The sequence below is a fragment of the Leopardus geoffroyi genome, chromosome B1 (genome assembly GCF_018350155.1).
Source record: "Leopardus geoffroyi isolate Oge1 chromosome B1, O.geoffroyi_Oge1_pat1.0, whole genome shotgun sequence".
Classification (NCBI taxonomy): domain Eukaryota; kingdom Metazoa; phylum Chordata; class Mammalia; order Carnivora; family Felidae; genus Leopardus; species Leopardus geoffroyi.
In genome coordinates, this window is record NC_059327.1 from 27879373 (window position 1) to 27900939 (window position 21567).

General features: G+C 39.4%; 1 protein-coding gene and 1 long non-coding RNA gene across 18 annotated transcripts in view; one reads left to right on the forward strand and one right to left on the reverse strand.

Annotated features, from left to right (window-relative positions):
- The window catches only part of RBPMS (RNA binding protein, mRNA processing factor), a 177700-nt gene that overhangs the window by 91374 nt on the left and 64759 nt on the right, over positions 1-21567 (forward strand). For 14 of the 17 annotated variants that reach the window (XR_006706875.1, XR_006706877.1, XR_006706876.1 and 11 more), the window contains one exon: positions 18774-18924. The exons of 2 other annotated variants lie outside the window; for them this stretch is intronic. Coding sequence is in view for 8 of the 15 variants with exons in the window: in XM_045455859.1 (XP_045311815.1) it covers positions 18774-18924 (151 nt within the window). In the remaining 7 variants the exon portion in view is untranslated. Of the gene's footprint in view, positions 1-18773; positions 18925-21567 lie in introns of those variants that run through there. One more of the 17 variants, XR_006706892.1, reaches the window with a different exon arrangement.
- On the reverse strand, positions 12060-14266 carry LOC123586682. Its single transcript, XR_006706894.1, has 2 exons — positions 14031-14266; positions 12060-13791 (listed from the first exon to the last, which is right to left on the reverse strand). It is a non-coding gene; the product is annotated as an uncharacterized LOC123586682 (long non-coding RNA).

Sequence of the window (21567 nt, forward strand, 5' to 3'; positions counted from 1 at the left end):
GCCTCACGTAAACCATCGCTCAAAAGTAAATGGATGAATAAATACACAGGACTTAAAGAATAAATTTGGAAACATATTATGGGAAATGAAAATAAGTTTAAATGGAAAGGAATTCCTGTTCTCAAGCAGGGTAGTTTATAATAAAGGAGCAAAAACAGGCAGAGTATAATATAAAGTGTTACTGTACTTTCAAAAGTATGAATAAAAATCAGAATTCACACAATATTACAGTATAATTTTTCATAGAATTTTAATATTCATATCGAAGGCCAATGTAATTGTGCAAATGAACATTGAACAGAAGGCAGAAGAAACTGTTGAGGGTTACAGGTCCTGGCTACACCTCAATGAAAAAAAGCAAACAACAAGGTTATGAAAGAATCAGGCTGTTTACACATCTTAGAATGCTAAATAAATGAAAACACTAATGGAGGAAACCTTTTTAGGTTTAGAAAGGTCCTACCTAACTAGTAGGAAGATGTTGACTTTTCCAGCACTTTACCATGTCATCTTGGTTTATCTGTAGAGGTGTTCACCAAAATACTAAAAACCTACTGTGTATTTGGTAGGGTAGTTCTGTGTATTTCTGCAGAACATTAAGTGTTACTGTGTTGGTACCTGTGAAAAGGTGCCTAAATCTCTAAATTGAGACTGAGAGAGGAGAACAGAAAGTTGCTTCTTGGTAACCAGTTATCATGTCTGAGAGACTTTCTAGTCAAAGGCAGTGTAATAAAAGTGTCAGTCAAGCTGACCTGGTTCAAATCCAGATTCTGCCACTTACTGATTCAAGACCCTCCTCTGGACCGCAGTTTTCCTCCCATTAATATTCTGTTGATAGTACTTATCTCAAAGGGCATAGGGATCAAAGTAAATGCGATAGATAATTTTAAAGCCACTCGCACTCAATAATAGTAAGAATTCTGGTAATTAATGGGGATGATGATCTTCACAAAGGACTGGTTTTTATTCCTTAAGCCCCCTTTGCTACAGTCTGATTTTAAAATAATGTCTGTAGAATCCCAAATTCCACTAGATTCAGAGTAGTTCTGAAGACTTATTTGTATTATAATTAACAGTAAATTGATCATCAGTCCTTTCTTGGAGCTTTTTTGGGAAACAGAGTTGCAATATGGTCCTTAATATTCTCAAGCCTTCAAAATATTGCAAGCCCAACAAACGCCCCCCCTCCTTTTGTCCATTTCAGGTTCCAGTTGAATCTGTTTAAAACCAAAGACCCCACATCCATTCCATATAAATTCTTTATTTAGCAGCCAGTGAGATTCCTTAGTTAATTGTCAGACAAGCCTTTTTGCAGAGAGGTTTAGCCTCAGCCTTGTTAGATCACCAGTAAATGGCCTGAGGTAGTGCGTTAGAACAGTGGCAGAGCACTGATTTAAGTTGCTCAGAGGTGAGATCAGTTTTGACCTATTTTAGTTCTGTTCTCAGTGCAGTGCAGGAAGTACTTTGCAATGAACTTCTGAAGTTTGGACTTGTTTACATTCTTTCTTACTAACTTGTGCCTAAGCCCCAAACTCTTGGTTGGAAAGAGAGCTTGCAAGGTCTGTGCTAGATAGTTTTTTCAAAAACCAGTTTAAGGAGCAAATGCTCCTCTCTTTTCTTATTTCTATATTTTTACTGTATTCATCAGAGAACAGATTTTTTTTTCCCACCCATGAATTGATTTATCTGTACTGGTTTTTTTTTTTTTTTTTTTTTTTTAACCTTTTTTTAATGTTTATTTTTGAGAGAGACAGAGTGGGGAGGGGCAGAGAGAGAGGGAGACACCGAATCTGAAGCAGGCTACAGGCCCAATGTGGGACTCGAACTCACGGACTGTGAGATCATGACCTGAGCCGAAGTTGGACGCTTCCCCAACTGAGCCACCCAGGTGCCTCTGTAGTGGTATTAATACGTGACTTTGAGAACCAAATAATTTATTAGTATAGATGGCACTCATTTTTGCCCCCAGTAAAGTTGATTTCCAAAAAAATTTATTTTTAAATGTAATACATCCTTCCTAAAGAATTGCCGTTATCCTGTTATGCAGCTTAAAAATCAGTAACACCTATGTACACGTTTTCTACTTCCTATTGGTATTTAGTTTTAAGATGACCTAAACTTGGTTGTGCATAGGTTATGCATACATCATGTAGGAGATGCCCCTGGATCTTGTTGACGGGAGGAGTGTTCATTGATGAAAAACTGGAAAGTAGGAACAAGGCTATAAAAATATACTTGGAGGCCTGTTGTGGGCTGTTGTGTCTGATCTTTAAATGGAAGTCTTTCCAAAATGGTTTTGGAAAGTTGAGGCAATGGTCTTTTCAGTTTTAGAGTTTGTTTATATATCGGCACTTGTTTCTCCTCTCCTCCCTCCATCTCTTTTGTTTCTTCTGCATCAGCCGCTAATAAAGGTTCAAAGTAAACTTTGCAGAATGATCCTTAAAGAAGATACAGAATGTTAAGCTGGCTCTTCAAATGATCCAACAAGCACTTCAGGTCAACCTAAAAGAAGAGTGTGTTAAATGTATTTTCTTAGTCTGCCTACCTTACAAGTAGGACTTATTCTTCATATGCTTTTGTATATAGACGAAGAATACTTGGTTTTTAGAACTCTAAGGTTCATTATATTGCACAGTGTTAATCATCTAAGAGTGCATAAGGTATTTTGATACAAACCCACACACATCTATTGTCTCATTTTGCCTGGCATGTGCCTAATATGTGTTAGAGAAGCAGGGTGGTCTCCTTCTTTTCAATGATTAGAAGATTAGTTTGTAATTAGTATGATTGCCTTTTCCTAAACTGACCTGGTTTAGGAATACAAACTATGGCTAAGAATAGGGTTGTGATTTCTTTTATTGGCTTTATTGTTTAGGTTTTTTCCTCCATGCCAAACTCACTGATTGAAGCCTATGATCTGGACTTTACAGAAACCATATTACCTAGAAATCCTGTACACTGACGCACATTATGTTTTATGACTCAGAAGTTTTTGTTATGATAGCCATAAGGCTGTGGACAAGTACTTGTGGGAAGTGCTTGTGGGACGGACTTGGTTGAGGCAGAACGTCTTTATTTCCCAAATGAGTGAAGTTAACCATTAAAAATCTGAGGAGTGGAGCAACAAACATCAGACTGGATTGTAACAGGCCAACGTGAAGCAGATGTGGACCATCACAAGTTTGTTTTGATATTCTTTCAAGATACTGTCAGGGTCAAACCCTTAACTAGATGAAGATACTACCTAGGATCTGCTTCCTTTCAAGCTTTCACTGGTAGTGTCATTTGTTGAGTGGCTTCGTTCAGCAGGTAGTGGGAGTAAAAGGTGGTCCTGTAGCTGCTGTCTTTCCCCCTGCAAAGGGAGGAGAGGGGATGGTTTACTGGTGTAGTCATCCCGATGATGAGAACTTGGGGCGGTGGTATTAGGACTATACGGTGACGGGGACGGCTAGCAGCACCAGCCGCATCTGGTGTTTGTGTGTGAAGGGTTCTAAAAAGTGCCTTTTTCTCTACCAGAGCAGTTGACCTCTGTTTACCTTCAAAGTCCTCAGAGTGAAAATATTAATGTCAGGATTCCTGAAGGAAAGGATACCTTCTGCACTCTGGCCTATGTTTCTTTCCACATAACATTATCTATTTCAAAGCATCACTGTAAAATACTGCTTTAGAGGGTAACTGTGCTTGAAGTGGAGACCTCCCCTTCCTAACATTGTCAGGGCCCAGGTCTTTCGATCATCCTTTTTAGGACAGTTTGAGAACATAGTGGCAAAAGTTCAAACAATCATGCCCTCTCAACCCTTTGGAAAATAAACTGTTTGACTCTGATTCTGTTGACATATTTAAGATGGAGTTTATAGCTTCTTCAAAGACCCTGTCATGACTTTACAGTCATCCTATACAAAGCAGATTCTCCTAGGGCATGGTTATGTACACAGGAGGTGGCTGGCTAACAAAAAGTGTGCATTAGTGGAAAAGAAATAAATTTAGCTGGGGTGGATGGTCCGAATGGAGTCCCAGATACCTCTGAAGTACTTCTACCTGCTTCTCCCAGAAAGTAGATCCAGTCTCTGCAGTTAGCAGTCAGTCCCCCAAAAGGTACTCACATTATGTGAACTAACAGAAATGAGCAAGAGGAAGAGGACAGGCATCAGCTCCCTGCTGGGGGCGGGGCAGGGGAGGGGGGAAGAGTGGTTGGGGGAAATGAAACCAGGTGGAATAAAAGAATAATTCAAAATTACATAGTACTAGCTTGGACAAGAGCTCAGATAATCCTGTTTTGTCCAGTCGTGAGAATCCCACAGTTGCGTATGAATCTCCTCTTTTAAGAGTGGGGGAAGCACCTTTCCAGAAATAACAAAGGAGAAGAAATCCTTATCAGTCCATAGTGGTAGCTCCTTAGCTGGTGAGCACTGGGCCACAGGAGTGTTTATCATATGCTAAACCTTAACCATTGACACAACTTTTTTCTTTTTTTCTCTTTTAAATGTTTATTTTTGAGAGACAGCGAGAGAGAGAGCGAGCAGAGACAGAATCTGAAGCAGGCTCCAGGCTGTCAACACAGAGCCCAATGCAGGGCTTGAATTCACAAACCTGAGATCATGACCTGAACCAAAGTCAGATGCTTAACTGACGGACCCACCCAGGCGCGCCAACACAACTATTTTCTTAAAAGCAACTCTATGAGATGAGGACAGTTTTCATTTCCAGTTGTGATAGCTGAGGAAACTGAGGTACATAAAGGTTCAGCAACATAACCAAGATCAGCAATGGAGGTAGATTTGGATGCAGGCCGACTCCAAAGCACACTCCTAATTGTAGCAATTTAAGCCTCTTACTTGGGAGGAGATTCGACCCAAAATTGGTTATGACCTTCATTTGGGGTGCTCTTTTGTATTTGTCACTATAACTATATTCTGGGAACCTTTTTTTTTTTCTTGCCTTCCTTCACCAGTAAAGGGAAAGGGGCCCACCAGGACCATCTTCTCCTAGTTCTTATCTAGTCCTGGATTTGAGGGAATAGAAACAAGGTTTTCCTCCTTTTGTTGTTGGGGCATGTCCATCCTTTACTTTGTGCATTTTGCCATAGGAGTCTGGCTTAGTGAAAGAGTGTGAGTTTGCATGCTGCGCTTTATTGAAATGAATAAAAATGATACCAACAATAAAACCTGTATTCTAGAAGTGGCCTAGTCAACTAGGAAATACTATTAAAATCCTTTTATTCCAGACCCAGGATGCCTACTGAAGGATGATACTGGGTTTCTCTCCTGTGGCCAGGCTGACTGATTCTGTTAGAACACCGAGAACTGAGCTTGTCACATGTTATCTGGGGAGAAATTACATAGGCTAAAAATCAAGGATAAACCTCTAGAGACATTCCAGACTGGGTGTGGACACGTATTCCTTTGTCACTAAGACTTTCAAAACAGGTTAGTGTCATTGTGTTTTATGGAACATCTGGTTTAGAAACAAAATTATACAAAAAAAAATTTTTTTCCTGCCGTTAAAAACAAGGATAAATGGCCTCTAAAAACCTCATATTCACTTGGAAGACTGTTCTAGTAGGCATGGAGCAAGGAATTGTCTGTACCTGGATGCATAGCTCAGCTTCAACCCAAGGGCCACATATACCTACAGAGAGCCCTGGGAGAGGGGTCGCTTTCTTCAGGTATGATCCAGATATATTGCCAATGGAGAGGGACCCCTTCTTTTCAAATGAGTGTTTAGGCAAGGAGGACAGTGAGTAATAAGTCAGTGTATTCTAAGGTAAATCCACAGCAAAGATTTTGAGGTAGTTGGATTAAGAAAAAGAATAAGGCATAATTGCTCAGTTTCTCAATAGGCAGTGACCCAGCAGCATGGGCTGTTGTGTTAACAGTCCTGATGTTTCTGCAAGCAATGCCCTATTTAGGGAAAGTATGAAATATGGTTCACATGTGATAGATTCTTCTCCTCACTTGTTCATTCCTTGTGGGATCCCACATCTACCTAAATTTCAACACAGTGGAAACTGAACAACAACCTCCATTATTTTCAGAAAATAATGCAGTCTTTGTAAGATAAAGAACTTCACAGAACCGTAATGTACACGTGTACACAATCATGGGAATCAGAAAATTGAATTCTGGATTCTCCCAGTCAGCTATGAATTTAGGTGGATTACATGACCTTTCTGGATCTTAATTTCTTCATCTGTGTTGGGGAAGATACTGGCATTTTGGGTGACAGTGTATTTATATTGTATCAGACTGCCCTTGTAGTAGAATTCTAACATCCTTGCCTCCTTCCCACTGAATTCCAGTATGGTCTTAAGTCTCGTAACAGCCCCAAAACACTCTCACACGTTACCAAGTCTCCCTAAAGAGTTGGGGAGTGGGTGGGGGACAGGGGCAGTGAGGAGCATTACCCATGATTGAAAACTACTAGATTTGGGGCGCCTGGGTGGCGCAGTCAGTTAAGCGTCCGACTTCAGCCAGGTCACGATCTCGCGGTCCGTGAGTTCGAGCCCCGCGTCGGGCTCTGGGCTGATGGCTCAGAGCCTGGAGCCTGTTTCCGATTCTGTGTCTCCCTCTCTCTCTGCCCCTCCCCCGTTCATGCTCTGTCTCTCTCTGTCCCAAAAATAAATAAATGTTGAAAACTACTAGATTAGGTGGTCCCAAAAATTAAGTCATAAAATTCTATGAATTTCATGCTTTATGTAAATAGCTCTCCACTAAGCATCAGAGAACCTGACCCAGACCTCTTCTAGCAACCTGCTTCTGTGATCTTTATTCAGACAGTTGTCTTTTTACATTTTATAAATGGTAATTACATTTTATAAGTGGTAAAACAAAACAAAACAAAACAAAAAAAACGTTTTCAGAAATGATACGTTGGAAGAAATTTTTGAAATTGTGACATTCATTTTTCCCCCACACTCCTATTTCCTTCTTTCCAGTCATCTTTTCTATTTATATTTATTACACGCAACTCTTGAACTTCCCTCCACACTTTTTTTCTGAGCTTCGTCCCCAGAACAGATTACCTAGATAGATGAATGTTTCTTTTTGGCTTATCTTAAAGTCATTTTAAGGCTCCAGCTGAATGTATTGTTTTCAGACTCCTAGGGAAACTTTTGCATGTCCCTTGCCTCGAGTCTGTTTCTAATCTGAGTATTTTATGCTGCTTGTAGAAGAGAAAACTGACAATACTCAGAAAACTGTAAATATATTTTGGTCCCCTCAGACTTCAGAATATCTTTAAAGTATGTATTTACCTCCTCCTCTTTGGCAGGAATGACCTGTCAATTTTTAGAAAACAGTTTGTATTTCTAACTTTTGTTTTTAACTTCTAAAAGGTAAAAGTTAATTCTTTCAACTTCATTTTTTTTTTTTATGTTGAAAGATTTGCGGTTCTCAGATTATTTCCTGTAGCCAAATGCTCTTTGAAAATAGGAGGCTTTTATTCTTAGCCCTCTTTATAAAATGTTTTAAAATGTAACAGCATGGATAAATGCAGTGAGATACCACTTCACATCTATTAGGATGCCTAAAATAAAAAGGCAATAACCAGTGTAGAGGAAGGTGTGAGAAAGTTGGGACACTCCATCATTGGTCATGGGGTTGAAATGGTATAGCCACTAAGAAAAACAGCTCCACAGTTCTTCAAAAATGTTAACATAGAGTTACCACATGATTCAGCAATTCTACTCTTAAAGAATTGTATCCACACAAAAACTTATACACAAGTGTTTATAGCAGCCAAAAAAGTGGAAACAACCCAGCGTGCATCAACCGATAAAAGGATAAACAAAATACAGTTTATTCGTACAATAGATTATTATGAAACAGTAAAAATGAAGTTCTCCTTCATGTGGTATAATATACCTCATGTGGTATAATATGGATGAACTTTGGAAAACGTTATTCTGTGTGAAAGAAGCCAGTCCCAAAGGACCATGTATTGTGCGGTTCCATTTATATGAAATACTCCGAAAGGCACATTCAGATACTGAAAGTAGATTCCTGGTTGGAGGGTTGAGGGGAGAGAGGAATGAGTGACTGATGATGGATACAGAATTTCTTTTGGGGGCTATGAAAATGTACTAAGCTCTGTAGTGATGATGGTTGTCCAAGTCTGTGAACCCAAGAGGGTGAATTTAGGGTTGTAAATTATATTTCATAAAGCTATTAAGAATAGCATATGATATTCTAATAAGTTTCAGAATAGCATTTAATTTTTAGTTAAATTAACATTAAATAGAAACCGAAGTCATAAATAAAATAGATTCCAATATTGGGTTATTTAGAAAGAAAGGACTCGAATACATTTTGTGGTGGGATGAAAAATCGTTCTAATGTAGTGTAGTATAATTAAGCCACTTCCAGCTTGTCCATCTCTTGGCCCTATCTTCCCCTACATACCATGATGACTGGAAATCTTTGGAGTACAACGTTTAGGTAATAAGATTCATTCTCTCATTTATTTATCAGCTTGTCCTACTTATTAGCTTCTTTATCAGCTTGTTCTTGTAGCAGTGGAAACTGGTTTTGGAGCACTAAATTTTGGAAGAAGCCAAAAGATTGCTGAGAAAATGGATAGTTACTAATACTCTACCAAATCTGTGATCTCAATAAATTAGAATATGAATGCTTTACAAAGCTTATACCTCATCTCTATTATAGTGTATGCCAGTCTTTAGTTACTCCTGAGAATTAAATCGGTTCTTCTTCTCCATAGATACTGTTTAATGTACTGCTGTTTACAGACATGAGCAATCTTCAGCTTCTCTGTTTGATGTTGAAAATTTCAAAGGAACTCAATCCCCCCCCTCCCCATGCCCCCCGCCATCCCCACCATCCCATGCCCTGGTCCCACCATACTGATTTCCTCTGGCTTGTGCTATAATAATCACTACCTTCAAGAAGAGAAATGAAAGCATAAAGAGGTATAACTGAGGCTCAGTGAGGATGGCCAGCAGTGGACACCAGGTAGAGCACCTACCACCTGGTGGAGCTCTGAGTCTCAGAGTTTATTACAGCAGGTTATGACATAGCTCTGAAGATTTATTGGGGTCACTGCTTGGGTAAACCTGAAGAGGAACATCAGAACTCCAGCTCTCAGATCTGTGGTTTGGTACCAGAAACCAAGATAAGGAGGGAGGTGTGGAGTGGGGAGAAGACGACAAGATCCAGGTACCGAGATTAGATTATGAGGTCAGAGCGGTAACTACTAAGTTTGACCTTAATTTGAGCTCCTTTCCTCCGGTTTCTTATTTCCTGGACACAAGATGGGGGTTTCACTGACTTCATTTGTGAAGGTCAGAAGTTTCTCAAGGCTAAGGAAGAACTGAGCAGATTGTTACAAAAGAAAATGGATTTTTAGGCACTGAGGTTGTATTGTATGTATAGTTTCTGGTGACAGATTATTCTCCTTCTGTATTAGCAAGTCTGAATGAATTGGTTAAAACCTGTAACTTAACAGGCGTTTGTTTCTCCTTTTCCGCACAGACGCCTGGCTGGGCAGGGTTTTCTTGATGCCCCACATTCCTTTAGAGCAGAGGTGGGTCTTCATTTGGAGTTGCGTATGGAGAAAGGAGCAGTAAAAAAACTTACTAGAATCAACCAGGAATCTCTTTTGAGCATATGAAGTTGAATCTTACTAAATTGCTGCTATTTTATTACTTGTCTTTGACCAAAAAAAACAAAAACACAAAGACATTTTATCTGATCTAATACATCCAATACAGATCCGATCCGATCCACTGGATTACGTGGTCAGAAAGGGGTATATGTGAAATGCCTAGGAGATTCTGATAGGAAATGACCTTTTTTTTTTTTTTTTTTTTTAAATAAAGAACTGGGTTACTTGTGACTGTCCTTCAGAGGAGAGCAGCATCCACTGACCATGGGATGAGTGGTAGAGGGGGCCTGTTACTTGCCAGTAGTTTTCATATCATTCACTGAATGGAATAATCTTAAAACATTTGAATTTGTCTGTATTGGGACTTTGTAAAGGCTTTCAGGCTGCGACTCACCAGGAGAAACCAGGCATTGAACACAGTTCAGCCTTGAGAATGTTCCCTCCCCCGGCTTCAGGCCATGAACTTCACCGACCTTTTATAAAAGCAGCGGTGTTGATTACAGCAATTTTAGCTCCAGTTATCTTTACCCTTCCGTTCTCTTGCCCCCTTTTAAAAACATTCAACATGTTTCAGTTAGAAGTTGAAAACTAAAAATTAACTACAATAAATTTGATTAGAAATGTTTGGTTATTTAAATGCTTTCTTTTAAAGGTTCAGTATATCAGGAAGTCATAACAGGTAGCAGGGGATGTTAAAATGCTAGGTCCTCTGCTTTTTGGCCTGCATATATTGATGAATTGATGAATGGGTTGTTGAATCAACTTAAGTGGTAAAAACAGTTAACCTGCTATGAATACATAGATAAAATAAAATACCAAAATAAGTGAATCTGACTGTATTTCAGATGAGTAATATAATCACACTGAAGGTGGGAGGGAATGGAGAGAACTTACCCAAATAATTCTTGAATATACATACTGGCTATATACTCGTAGACTAAAGGTCAAAAAGAACTGTAAATATTGAACTTTAGTTATAACAGGTTTGTTTTTATGTTAATACTATTATAGCAATTCTGACAATACTTAGTGTGCCTTCCTGTATTGGGCAAATAAGTAAATGTATAGTGGATAATCTCTCTAGGATGCAGTGAAGGAGTTAGAAATATGGAAAGGGAAGACTAGAATTAACCCAGTGGTGTTAGGTTGGGATTGGAGCTATCAGTACAAACTTGTCTTTTTAATATATCTGAATAGATGTAGAGAAATAGATACAGATGTGAAAATTGTGTGTGTGAGTGTGTGTACGTACATACAAATCTGGGACAATCTGAGTACCAAAACAAATAGTAATTATAAATTATAAAATCAAATAAGCTATGAATCAGTACTGATATGAGTGAACAAATAAATGAATGAATAATAAATGGAGCATAAGAGCTTTTCCTTAGAGTAGAAAATAAATATTGAAGGAATGATGAGATTAGCAAATCACCATTTGGCAACTGCAATAGTAATGATTGCCCCAGGTAAGAGTTTTCAATAGATCTTAAAACTAGTAGGTGAGAGTTTAATAGAAACCTGATATTTACATAGTCTCAAGTATCTCCCTATGAGATCTTTATAAAAAAAAAAAAAAAAAAAGTAACCTTACTAGTGGAGAAACTTGGTAAGTGATCAGAGTTATCACTAGTAATGGGACAAAAATGACATCATGTACCTCCTGATATGGTGCACTGAGAATGACACATCTCTTCTGTGATATTCCTGCCAAAAATGCATAACCTGAATCTAATCAAGGAACAAATCAGATAAGCCCAAATTGAGGGACATTCAACAAAATAGCCTGTACTCCTAAAAAAAAATGTCAAGGTCTCAGAAGACAAGGACAGAGGAAGATATTCCAGGAGAGTTAAAGAGATGACCGCTAAATGCTGTGTATGATTCTGGACTAGATCCTGGATCAGGAAAACAGATAATCTTTGCTTTTGGGAAATCTAACTGTAAAGGGTAAAGGGGCATCGTGCTTCAATTTACTCTTCTACAGTTCAGGGAGGTAACAAAATTATGTGGAGGAAATCTAGGCAAAGGGCATATGGGAATTCTTTGTACTACATCTGCAACTTTTCTATAAATCTGAAGTTATTTGAAAATATTAAAAAAAAAAATAAGACACTAATATAGCTGGTTGAGTGCTGTGTGCTAGGATGTCTTGTATTGGTTCTGCTCTGCCTCTTGTAGCACTCCCTGGAAAATCACTTCTGTGAGCTCTCTCCCTTTCTTCTTTTTAATCTATCAGATGTATAACTTTAAACGTGTTTGTAAGAAACTTAAACAGTACAAAACAGATGTTTTCTTCCCGCTATCACCGCCAGAGTTACCACTATTAACAGGTTAAATTGCTTTCACCATGAACATTCATGGGCTTACACAGAAAGTGTTTACATACAAATATATAATCTCCTCTCCCCACCCCCAGATCCATTAAACATTGTTGACAATCTTTTTTTTTTTTTTTAACCTTCTTTTGCTATGGACATTGTGTGTGTGTGTGTGTGTGTGTGTGTGTGTGTGTACGTACATACAGCTTTGCCTCATTATTTACCAGTATTTTTTCTAAATGAGTGTTTTCATTGTCCCTTAAACTCTTCGTCAAGAACTGACAAACTGACTTACTTTAATAGTACTATTTGTAAAGATACTGGGATAGTTGGTAGCTTACAGATTTGAAGGATGTACCAAGTAAGACTTCGTCAGGCATCAGGAGGGCTCTGAAGACCTCACTCAGTGACGGGAATTTGGAGCCTTTTTCTGGAGGAAGAGACCGTTAGGGTGACTTAACGCCAGCCCACCTCCATTTTCTACGTTTCTAATATGTAAGGTTGAAATCCTCAGAAGAAAAAAACACATATGGTCACTTTGGACAGCATCTGTCCCTTGAATAGTCAGAGCTGTTGCTAAGGATGTAAGGGCTCAGCAGACATTGGCCTCTGGGTGCCCTCCCAGAGAAGGACCAGCAAGCCAAGCAGCCATCCCAGAGACCCTCTCTTTCCAGGTCTGTTCTAACTGCTTCATGTCTGGTCTGTTCCAGTGTCTGCTTTCAGTTCAGCTGCCCTTTCACTACTGGAGTTACCCTCCACTACAGTGATTCTCAAATAGTCCTATACAAGCAGCATTAGCATCAGCTTGGGAACTTGTTAGAAATGCAGATTCTCAGGTCCCATCCTAAACCTATTGAATCAAACTCTGGAGATGTGGGACTCTTTTGTTAGGAAGTCAACTAGATGATTCTGATTCATGCTAATGTTTGAGAATCATGGATCTACTAAATCTGATCGTATTAGTTAGTTTAAAAAATTTCAGCATCCCAGCTACGCTCATATTCCAGAGTTCTTCCTCATGGCACAAAAGGTCCTGTGGTCTCACCCTAGCCTGCTCGTGCAGTCATTTATCTCCCTGCCCCGCATGCATGTACATGCACATACTCAACCCTTCTCTACATCCTGTCACACACAACTTTGCTGAGCCCTTTCCTGGACTGCCACCTGGTAAATTTCTGCTTTTCCATCACTTCCTCTATGATGCCTTTGCCTCCCCTGTTCCCCAGTCACTTTCTGCCTTGGCTGTGTTTCTCACAAGGCCATAGACATGGTGTTTATCTGTTTAACCATTAGTTTACCTATACAGCTCCACCACCAGAGTGTGACCTCTGAACTCCCTCAAGGTAGAAACTTAATTTCATTTATTCTTTTGTCTCACACATAACAAGGTTTATGTGCTTGGTCAAATTCTGTTTTGTTTTTTACTCTTTATCATGAAACTTTAAGCATACCAAAAGGTAAAGAATATAGTAATGAACATCTCTTAACCCATCACCAGAATTTACCAACTTACCATTTTGCCACATTTGCTTCATCTTTTTTTCCTAAGTGTTTCTAAGTAAATGCATGTTGGATCATTACATTTTGTCATTATAGTCTTTGTATTTTAGTACTAAAAGCTAGAGACATTTTCCTAAGTTACTATAATACCACATATTGACAATTCCTAAATACCACCTATGCCCATTCTGTATTTGGTTTTCTCCATTTTTCCACAAAAGGTCTTTTACATCTGTTTTGTTCTATCAAGGACCACACATTGCATATGAAGGGAGGTCTCTAAGGATATCCTAATCATTCTAGAATAGCTCTTTTCCTCTTTCTTCCCATTATTCAGTGAATACATCCTAACCTTTTTTTTTTTTAATTTTTTTTTTTTTAACGTTTATTCATTTTTGAGACAGAGAGAGACAGAGCATGAATGGGGGAAGGTCAGAGAGAGAGAGAGGGAGACACAGAATCCGAAACAGGCTCCAGGCTCTGAGCTGTCAGCACAGAGCCAGACGCGGGGCTCGAACTCACAGACCGCGAGATCATGACCTGAGCTGAAGTCGGATGCCCAACCGACTGAGCCACCCAGGCACCCCTAACCTTTTCTTTTTTAAATTAACGTTTATTAGTTTGAGAGGTGGAGGGCTGAGAGAGGAGAGAGAGAATCCCAAGCAGGCTCTGCACTGTTAGCACAGAGCCTGCTGCAGTGCTTGAACTCACGAACTGTGAGATCACGACCTGAGCTGAAACCAAGAGTAAGACCACCCACACGCCCCTAAACTCCTAACCTTTATCCTCACTCATGTGGGATAACGTTAGTCCAAGACCAGTGACAGTACTAAGGAGTTGGAAGATGTTGTACCTATGTGGTCCCAAATCCATGATTTGCAGCCAATAAATCATTCCAGTACCAGGCAGTATACACAAGAAGCCAGTATCACAATAGCTAGAGAAATAGGGGAGCTACTTAGGATGTGGGCTTTGTGCATATTCAATTAGTATTTTCTCCATTTTGTCTTCAAGTCACTGGAAGACCTAGAAATTCATTTAACAGTGACTCTCTATCCCTAGAGGCTTGGGTCTTCAGGATTTGGTAACTTCACCTTGCCCATTTCCTTCTGTGTATTATATACTAGCCTTATCCTTTTAGGATTATGGGTTTTGATAGAGTTTTTGAGCAATAAATGGCATTTTTAAGCTCTCTGATTTGCTTATAATCTTAATCCAATTTAAATAGGAAACAAATTTGCATTGGGAGGTTTAAGCCCACAATTCAGAAAAATCTTTTAACTTTTGTTTACAAATAGTTAAGTTTTATTTACATTTAAGAGAAAGAGAAAAAGTATTTTAAAATAATTCCTTCAATTCCTGAATGCAATAACTGAGTTTGAATTTAAAGCATTACAGTGTGTAAATGCAGAATCTGAATTTTCTTTAGGAGTTACTAACTGCTCTCTGTAGCTTTTGAGATTGAATTCTTAGCACTTCTAGTGATCAAATACCAGGCCATACATCAGTTGAAGAAGACTGTTCATGTGGGTTGAGTGACCAGTGGTGATGGAAAAGGTGGAATTGGAGATTGGCTGATGGGAAAGGGGAAATTTATCTATATGAGGCCACAAAATGTTCAGAAAGAATACTGTGAAATATTTTAGAAACTATGGCACAGGAAAGAAAACTGTTAGCATGTTAGCAAGACTAGCTGGGGCTGCCATAACAAAATACCATAGACTGGGATGGTTTAAACAACAGACATTTAATTCTCTCAGTTCTGGAGGCTAGAACATCCAAGATCATGTTAACCAGCAGATTCTGTATCTGGTGAGAATCCTCTTCCTTGGTTGTAGTCCTCACTGTGTACTTGTGTGGCCTTTATTTGGTGTGTGCTTTTGGAGACAGATGTCTGGTGTATCTTCCTCCTCTTCTAAGGGTATACTACTGACCCCATCTTAGGGGCCCACTCTTAAGATCTTCTCTAAACTTAATTACCTCCCAAGACCCTACTTCCCAATACCATCACATTGGGGGTTAGGGCCTCAGTATATGAATCCTGGCAGGACCTCAGCATTCAGTCCAGGACACCACAGTATAGGATTTGAAACTGCCCTGGTAGACTCTTAAGAATACGAGACTATTAAGGATACGTTATTTGTCAGCACTGTCTTTGTACCTCCTAGGTAGGGATTTCAACCTTTGTTGAACCTGGTGAACCTGGGTTGGTTTGGGCACCGTTCTTGAAGGGATTGTTGGCTGTCCGTGTAGTCCATCAGATTGGGTGGCTTCTGAGTAGCTTTATTCTCAAATTGATATCATATTGATACCCAGAAACTCTCCCTTCTGGTGACCATGTAAATAAGATACCATTTACAGGTGTAAGAAGAAGATTTCTCTTCGTTATGAGAAGAGTTTTGGCAGATTAGAGGCAAGAAAGGAAAAAGTTGATTTTGAAAGGCACAGAGTCCCCTCTTGACTTGGCAGTAATCTTCACCTACAGCATTTAATGTGAAATCACTCTGGCCAGAGAATAATCTTATTAGGCTTTAATTAAAAGCACAAGGTGTTTTTATTTTTTCAGGTCTCCTTATCTATCTTCTTCTTTTTTTATCTTTCTCCCCTGTTTCCTTCCATTTCCATGCTCTCCCTACCCCTGCCCACCCCCACAACCCCCCATCATCCTTTAACATTTAAAATGTTTTTGGCTTGGCTGATCCCTCTGGATAGAAACTGAGCTGAGCAGGATATTGATTACCAAATATGGTATTGCTGCTAAAGATGTTAGAGGAATGTGGCTTGTATTCTAAGCCTCCGGCCTCTGAATAAGCTGCCAAACAAATTAGGTCATTTTAACTTCTGAGCTTGCCTTTTTTTTTTTTTTTTTTAAATAAGGAGCTGGAACTTTGATTTGGAACATGATGGTGGTGTTATTTTAGCTCACAGAGAGGAGGGGTATGAAGAGGGAGTTGGGGAGGCTTAATTCAGCATGTTTTAGGACACGAGCCATCAGTCCAAGCAGTGTAAAAGGCAAGCATGTTGTGCAGAGCCTCTGTTGACTCTGGAGCACCAGTGGAAGAGCTGAGGCATGGAATTCAGATGTGCCGCCTCATTATCTGAGGCTAGAAGTTCCAGAGGACCGCTGAGAGGTCCCAGGATGCTCTTCTCGTGCTACAATGGCCTGGACCACAGTGCTCAGGTTTAGGAAAGTTCCTTCTTCGGGAAGCAGCAAGTACAATAAAAGTTGGCTTAAAAAAAAAAAAATCCTTCTTCACGGGAAGGTTGGTGGAATGGAGTGCCAGGGAGGACACCCTGAAATTGATGGCAGATTGCTACTATGTGTAGCTGATGGGGTGTTGTGTAAATAGGCACGGCATACTGTTAGCCAGGGACTGCACTTGTCTCTCAGCAAAGACCACAGCTCTTTGGGTCCATATTTGGAAATATTTATTCTGTTGTGATACTAGCTTTGATAGAGTGAAATGCTCTTACGTGGAAGCGGATGAAAGCAAACTCTGCTTCAGAATGTGGCCTTACTCTTTTTCCTCATTTATGTGTTTGGCAAGATAATACTGAGGTTTCCTAAGTTACAATGAAATAAAAACAGAACAGTTAGGGAAAGAATTTCTTTTTACCTTTCTTAAAACTGGCACCCCCCTTTTTGCTTTTTGTTGTTGGTTAGGGCTGTACAGAGTGGATTCCTTCTCTTCCCGCCCACCCCTCTTGCTACCTTCAGTTGGTTTCTTCTCAGAGAATGGACAAATCAGGCTCACAAAGAAATTCCACCCACTCCAGGATGTCTGTAGGTCAGGGCTCTGTGGCTTTTGTTGTATCTCCCTGAGGAGCTCTCTTTCTTCCTCCCCCCTTATTTCTCTTACTGCAGTTAACTGTCCAGTCACAGGCTCTTTGTCTCATCTTTGGAGCTGAACCTGTAAAGCTCAGAGTTGTTCATCCTGGTCTACAGAGTCAAAGATTCTTACTAATTTCTTGTGGAAATTGCTCTTTTTTCAAGCTAATTATGTAGAAAGGGGCCTTTGGGACCCACAAGCTCACATGTACATTAAATGGAAAACCTGTGTTCTTAGGATATTCATTTTCAGAAATCCACCCCCTTTTCAGGGCATACCATGCAGACAGATGTGGGACCTGAGCCTGTTTTGGATGCACATTTATATACTATACTGGGATATCTTTTTGTTACTGTTGTTGGGATCCAGAATGCATAGCACTGGAAAGTAGATGGGAGAATATTTGTTATGATTAGTAACAGAGGCATTCTTGAATGGTAGGAGGGTTTCAAAAGAGATTTATCTTGCCCTAAATCTTGTATTTTATAATGTTTGTGATTTATTGAATATTTTGTTTTAGGTTAACTGTAATAATAGGGTCAGGGGTAATTGAAATTACTACCCTCTCTTTGGCCCATATAATCTGTTGTCTCTAGCCATGTAGCTAGTAAGCCAGCTATAATCAAAACTGGGACGTTACCACCTCAAGACAGTAAGGCTTTATATAAATTTATTAGCTAACTGGAATTAAATGATACTAGTTACATTGAAATCTTTAATCTCAGTTTCTGTTTTAATAACTCAGTACTACATGTATCACCATTATGAAAGCCCTCTAGTTAGAAAGGGAGGGGAATTTTCTTTATTTATAGGTGATTAAACTAAGGCATTGAAGGATAATACTGTTTTACATCAGTATCAGGACACTTGTCAGGGCCTGGGTCTCTGTGATTTCCAGTATTGTACAGAGCTTTACGTTAATTATTCTTATTGGTAGCCATTAATTGAGGTTTTTAACTCTAGGAATTTGCTGGTCCATATTTAGAACTCAAATCTGGGGGCGCCTGGGTGGCTCAGTCAGTTAACCATCTGACTTCAGCTCAAGTCATGATCTCATGGTTCGTGAGTTCGAGCCTCGCGTTGAACTCTGTGCTGGCAGTGCAGACCCTGCTTTGGATCCTCTGTCTCCCTCTCTCTGGTTCTCCCCCACTTGTGTTCTCGTTCGTGTTCGTTCTCTCTCTCTCTCTCTCTCTCAAAAATAAACAAACTTTAAGGAGAAGAAAAAAAAACCCAAAAACTTGATCCTGAAGGTTTTTGTTCAAGAAGAAATAGTTGAAAAAACATGTAACTAAATTTTTGAATTAAGTAAACAAAATCTCCCCTGACTTTCTAGACATGTTGTATTACAGATTTTCACATATTATGTGTAAGTGGTGAGAATGAGAGTTCTTGCTGACCTTTTTTTCCTGATAGGCCAGGGTTTACTGGTGTGTTTATTTTGTCACCATTCCGGTTTGACTCTAAGGAAATGAAAACATCTTCCATTTGTTCTTTATTTCCAAAGGGCATCCGCTTCGATCCTGAAATTCCGCAAACACTACGACTAGAGTTTGCTAAGGCAAACACGAAGATGGCCAAGAACAAACTAGTAGGGACTCCAAACCCCAGTACTCCTCTGCCCAACACTGTACCTCAGTTCATTGCCAGAGAGCCATGTAAGTCAATCTACTTTTCATTAAAAAAAAAAAAAAAAGAATAACCAAGAATTGTTGGTGTGCTGCATGTGAAATTACACCACAGGACATAGAGCTGGCTGAGTGTCATTTTCTAATTCTGTGGAGAGGCTGTCTATTCTTGCTGTCTTAATTCCAAATACAGCAATCTTGTTCATGATTGGCTGCCCTAAAAGGTGGTTCAGCTGGATTAGAACTGTAACTACTACAAAATTTCATTTGATGTGCTGTATATTTCTTTAATGTCATCTCGACCTTATTGTAAGGGTGTTTCTGTTTGCCTGAGGGTATAAACCCTTCTTTATTCCCCCATCCCTGGATATGAGAGTTGGTTATCGGCATTTTATTTCATTTGTTGAAGAACATCAGTTCTGTGGCTTGGGAAAGTAGAATATTAAAAGTGAAAGAAGCAGATATTAAAAAGTTCTGTTTTGAGAACAGTTGAGCCCATAAATCCAGAGGGAAAAGTAAACACAAAGAATTTATATATTGGAACAATCAGTTCTAGCAAACCAATACTGATAAATTTAAGGAAATTTAGGGCTTCCTGTTGTAAATTAATTGGGTAAGAACACTAATTGCTAAACAAGTGTTTTACCCACCTAATGAGCTTATTCCCTTAAATGGCCAGCCTACAGTTTTGCCTTTGATTGAGTAACTTGAAAAGATTGTCTTAATTTTCTTTCTCAAACTCAATCAGTAGCATAAGTGAGGCGTGAGATAGGCCTTAACTTTTCCTTTCATTTTGTAGCCATATGTGATTTAATATGGCAGGGCATTCAAGCAATCGCAAGTGACTTGCTGTTATTTGGAATATTTTTGTCCTATCGTTCTTGATCTTCTTTCCAAACCACATGATCTTGATCTTCCTCCTGCTTTCCTTGTCGGTACGTTTCAAAAATTGAAGGACACGTGAGTTTCCTTCTTCCCCCATGTCATGTGTGTGTCAGATTTAATTAGGTTATTATGGAAGTTATAGTCATTCTGTAGCCATGTAACTCTTGAGAATGCTGCCGCTTGTCAGTGGAAACTAACAGGTAAGAGTTTTCTCCCCCTAGTGTGTTCTAAAATTTTTCTGTGAGGCCAGAAGTCATAATAGAGAAAAAGTTTTGTTCTTCTATGTCCTAGGGAAACCTGAAACCTTTTCTAAACAAGTTTCATCTTATGGTACAGATGCACTACAGGTCAAGATGAGCAGACATTTCTTAAATGATTCTGTGTCCTTACAGCATTTAGTTCAGTACCTTTTGTATATTGCATGTATTTAATAAATGTTAATTGCAGTTATAAGTGGATAGATTAGTATTTTAGTTTGGCCATTTATAGAGTTTTCTATTTGTATGCCTCTTCATTTCCCTCTGAGATTTCTTCTCTCTTTAGATGTCAGGAAAAAGTACTTGTGAGATACCTTGATTTAGAAGAGGAAACCTGGAATATCTCTTTAGTTTTCTAGTAAATTTGCTGCCTCAGATCTAAGAGTGCTTTGAAAAGATGAATTCAGACAGCAAATGTAATGCTGGCAATACTTATCCTTTCAATTCTTCATTGAATGCTTTTGTTCTGGGACCTCAGTTTTTTTTTTTTAATCTGCTTATAAAAGCTCTGTGAAATTGGTAGCCAGGGAGGTGATAGTTCACGACAGGGTACACAGAAGCAACAGAGGTGAAAAAGTGGACATCCACAAGTCTCTGAAGTTGAAAGAGAGCTTGAAGCGGAGTTTAGGACACCACTCTGGCCAGCTCTGCCCACCTCCCTTCCCTGTATCCAGAACAGCTCAGAAGTGGTCAAATAGTTTCCATGGCACAGGCAAAACTTGCCTGGGCTGCCATGGCAAAACAAACTTGAAGCTAAAAAAAAAAAAAAAAAAAAAAAATCCACACACCAGTATATTCTTGAGAAAATAAAAGTTGTCATGATACCTCTTAATATAGCTCCCTTTTACAGCATAGGGGCCTTGATGAACAGCAATTCCACTCTGACTCAGATTGACCTTATCATCCATTGCAATTCCCTCTGGGAATCGTGAACTTCCCTTTCACATATGCCAAATTGTTTTCCCTGAGAGCATGCTGTAGACTAAAAACACCATGGTGTGGTCCTTCACTGGTGATTCCAATTGCACTGTGCCTGTAATTGGTGTTCAAGGTGTGGTGGTCAGTTCAACCACTGTTAGGAGTAGACTGCAGTGGAATCTTTGAATTGCGGGCCTGGAAAAACCCTGGAGGCTTCTCTGTTATAGACTGTGAGAGAGGTTTTTTGTTTGTTTATTTATTTTGCGAGAGAGAGAGAGGGGGGGGGGGGGCGGGCGCAAGAGAGAATCCCAAGAAGGTTTTGCACTGTCAGCGTGGAGCTCGACCTGGGGCTCAAGCTCATGAAGCATGATTTCATGACCTGAGCTGAAATCAAGAGTCAGATGCTTAACCGAGTCATCCAGGTGCCCCAACAGAGAGGTTTTTAATGTTTCTTTTTGTTGATGTTTTTATATAGTTGTGGCTGAAAAGTGCCCTTTGTCATCACTAAAGGAGGAATGTGCAAGATTCAATTACACAACAGTTTGCTTGAACTCTCATTTCTCAGATACCTGTTGAACTTTAATGAGCACTCAGTGTGCTAAATATTGGGGAA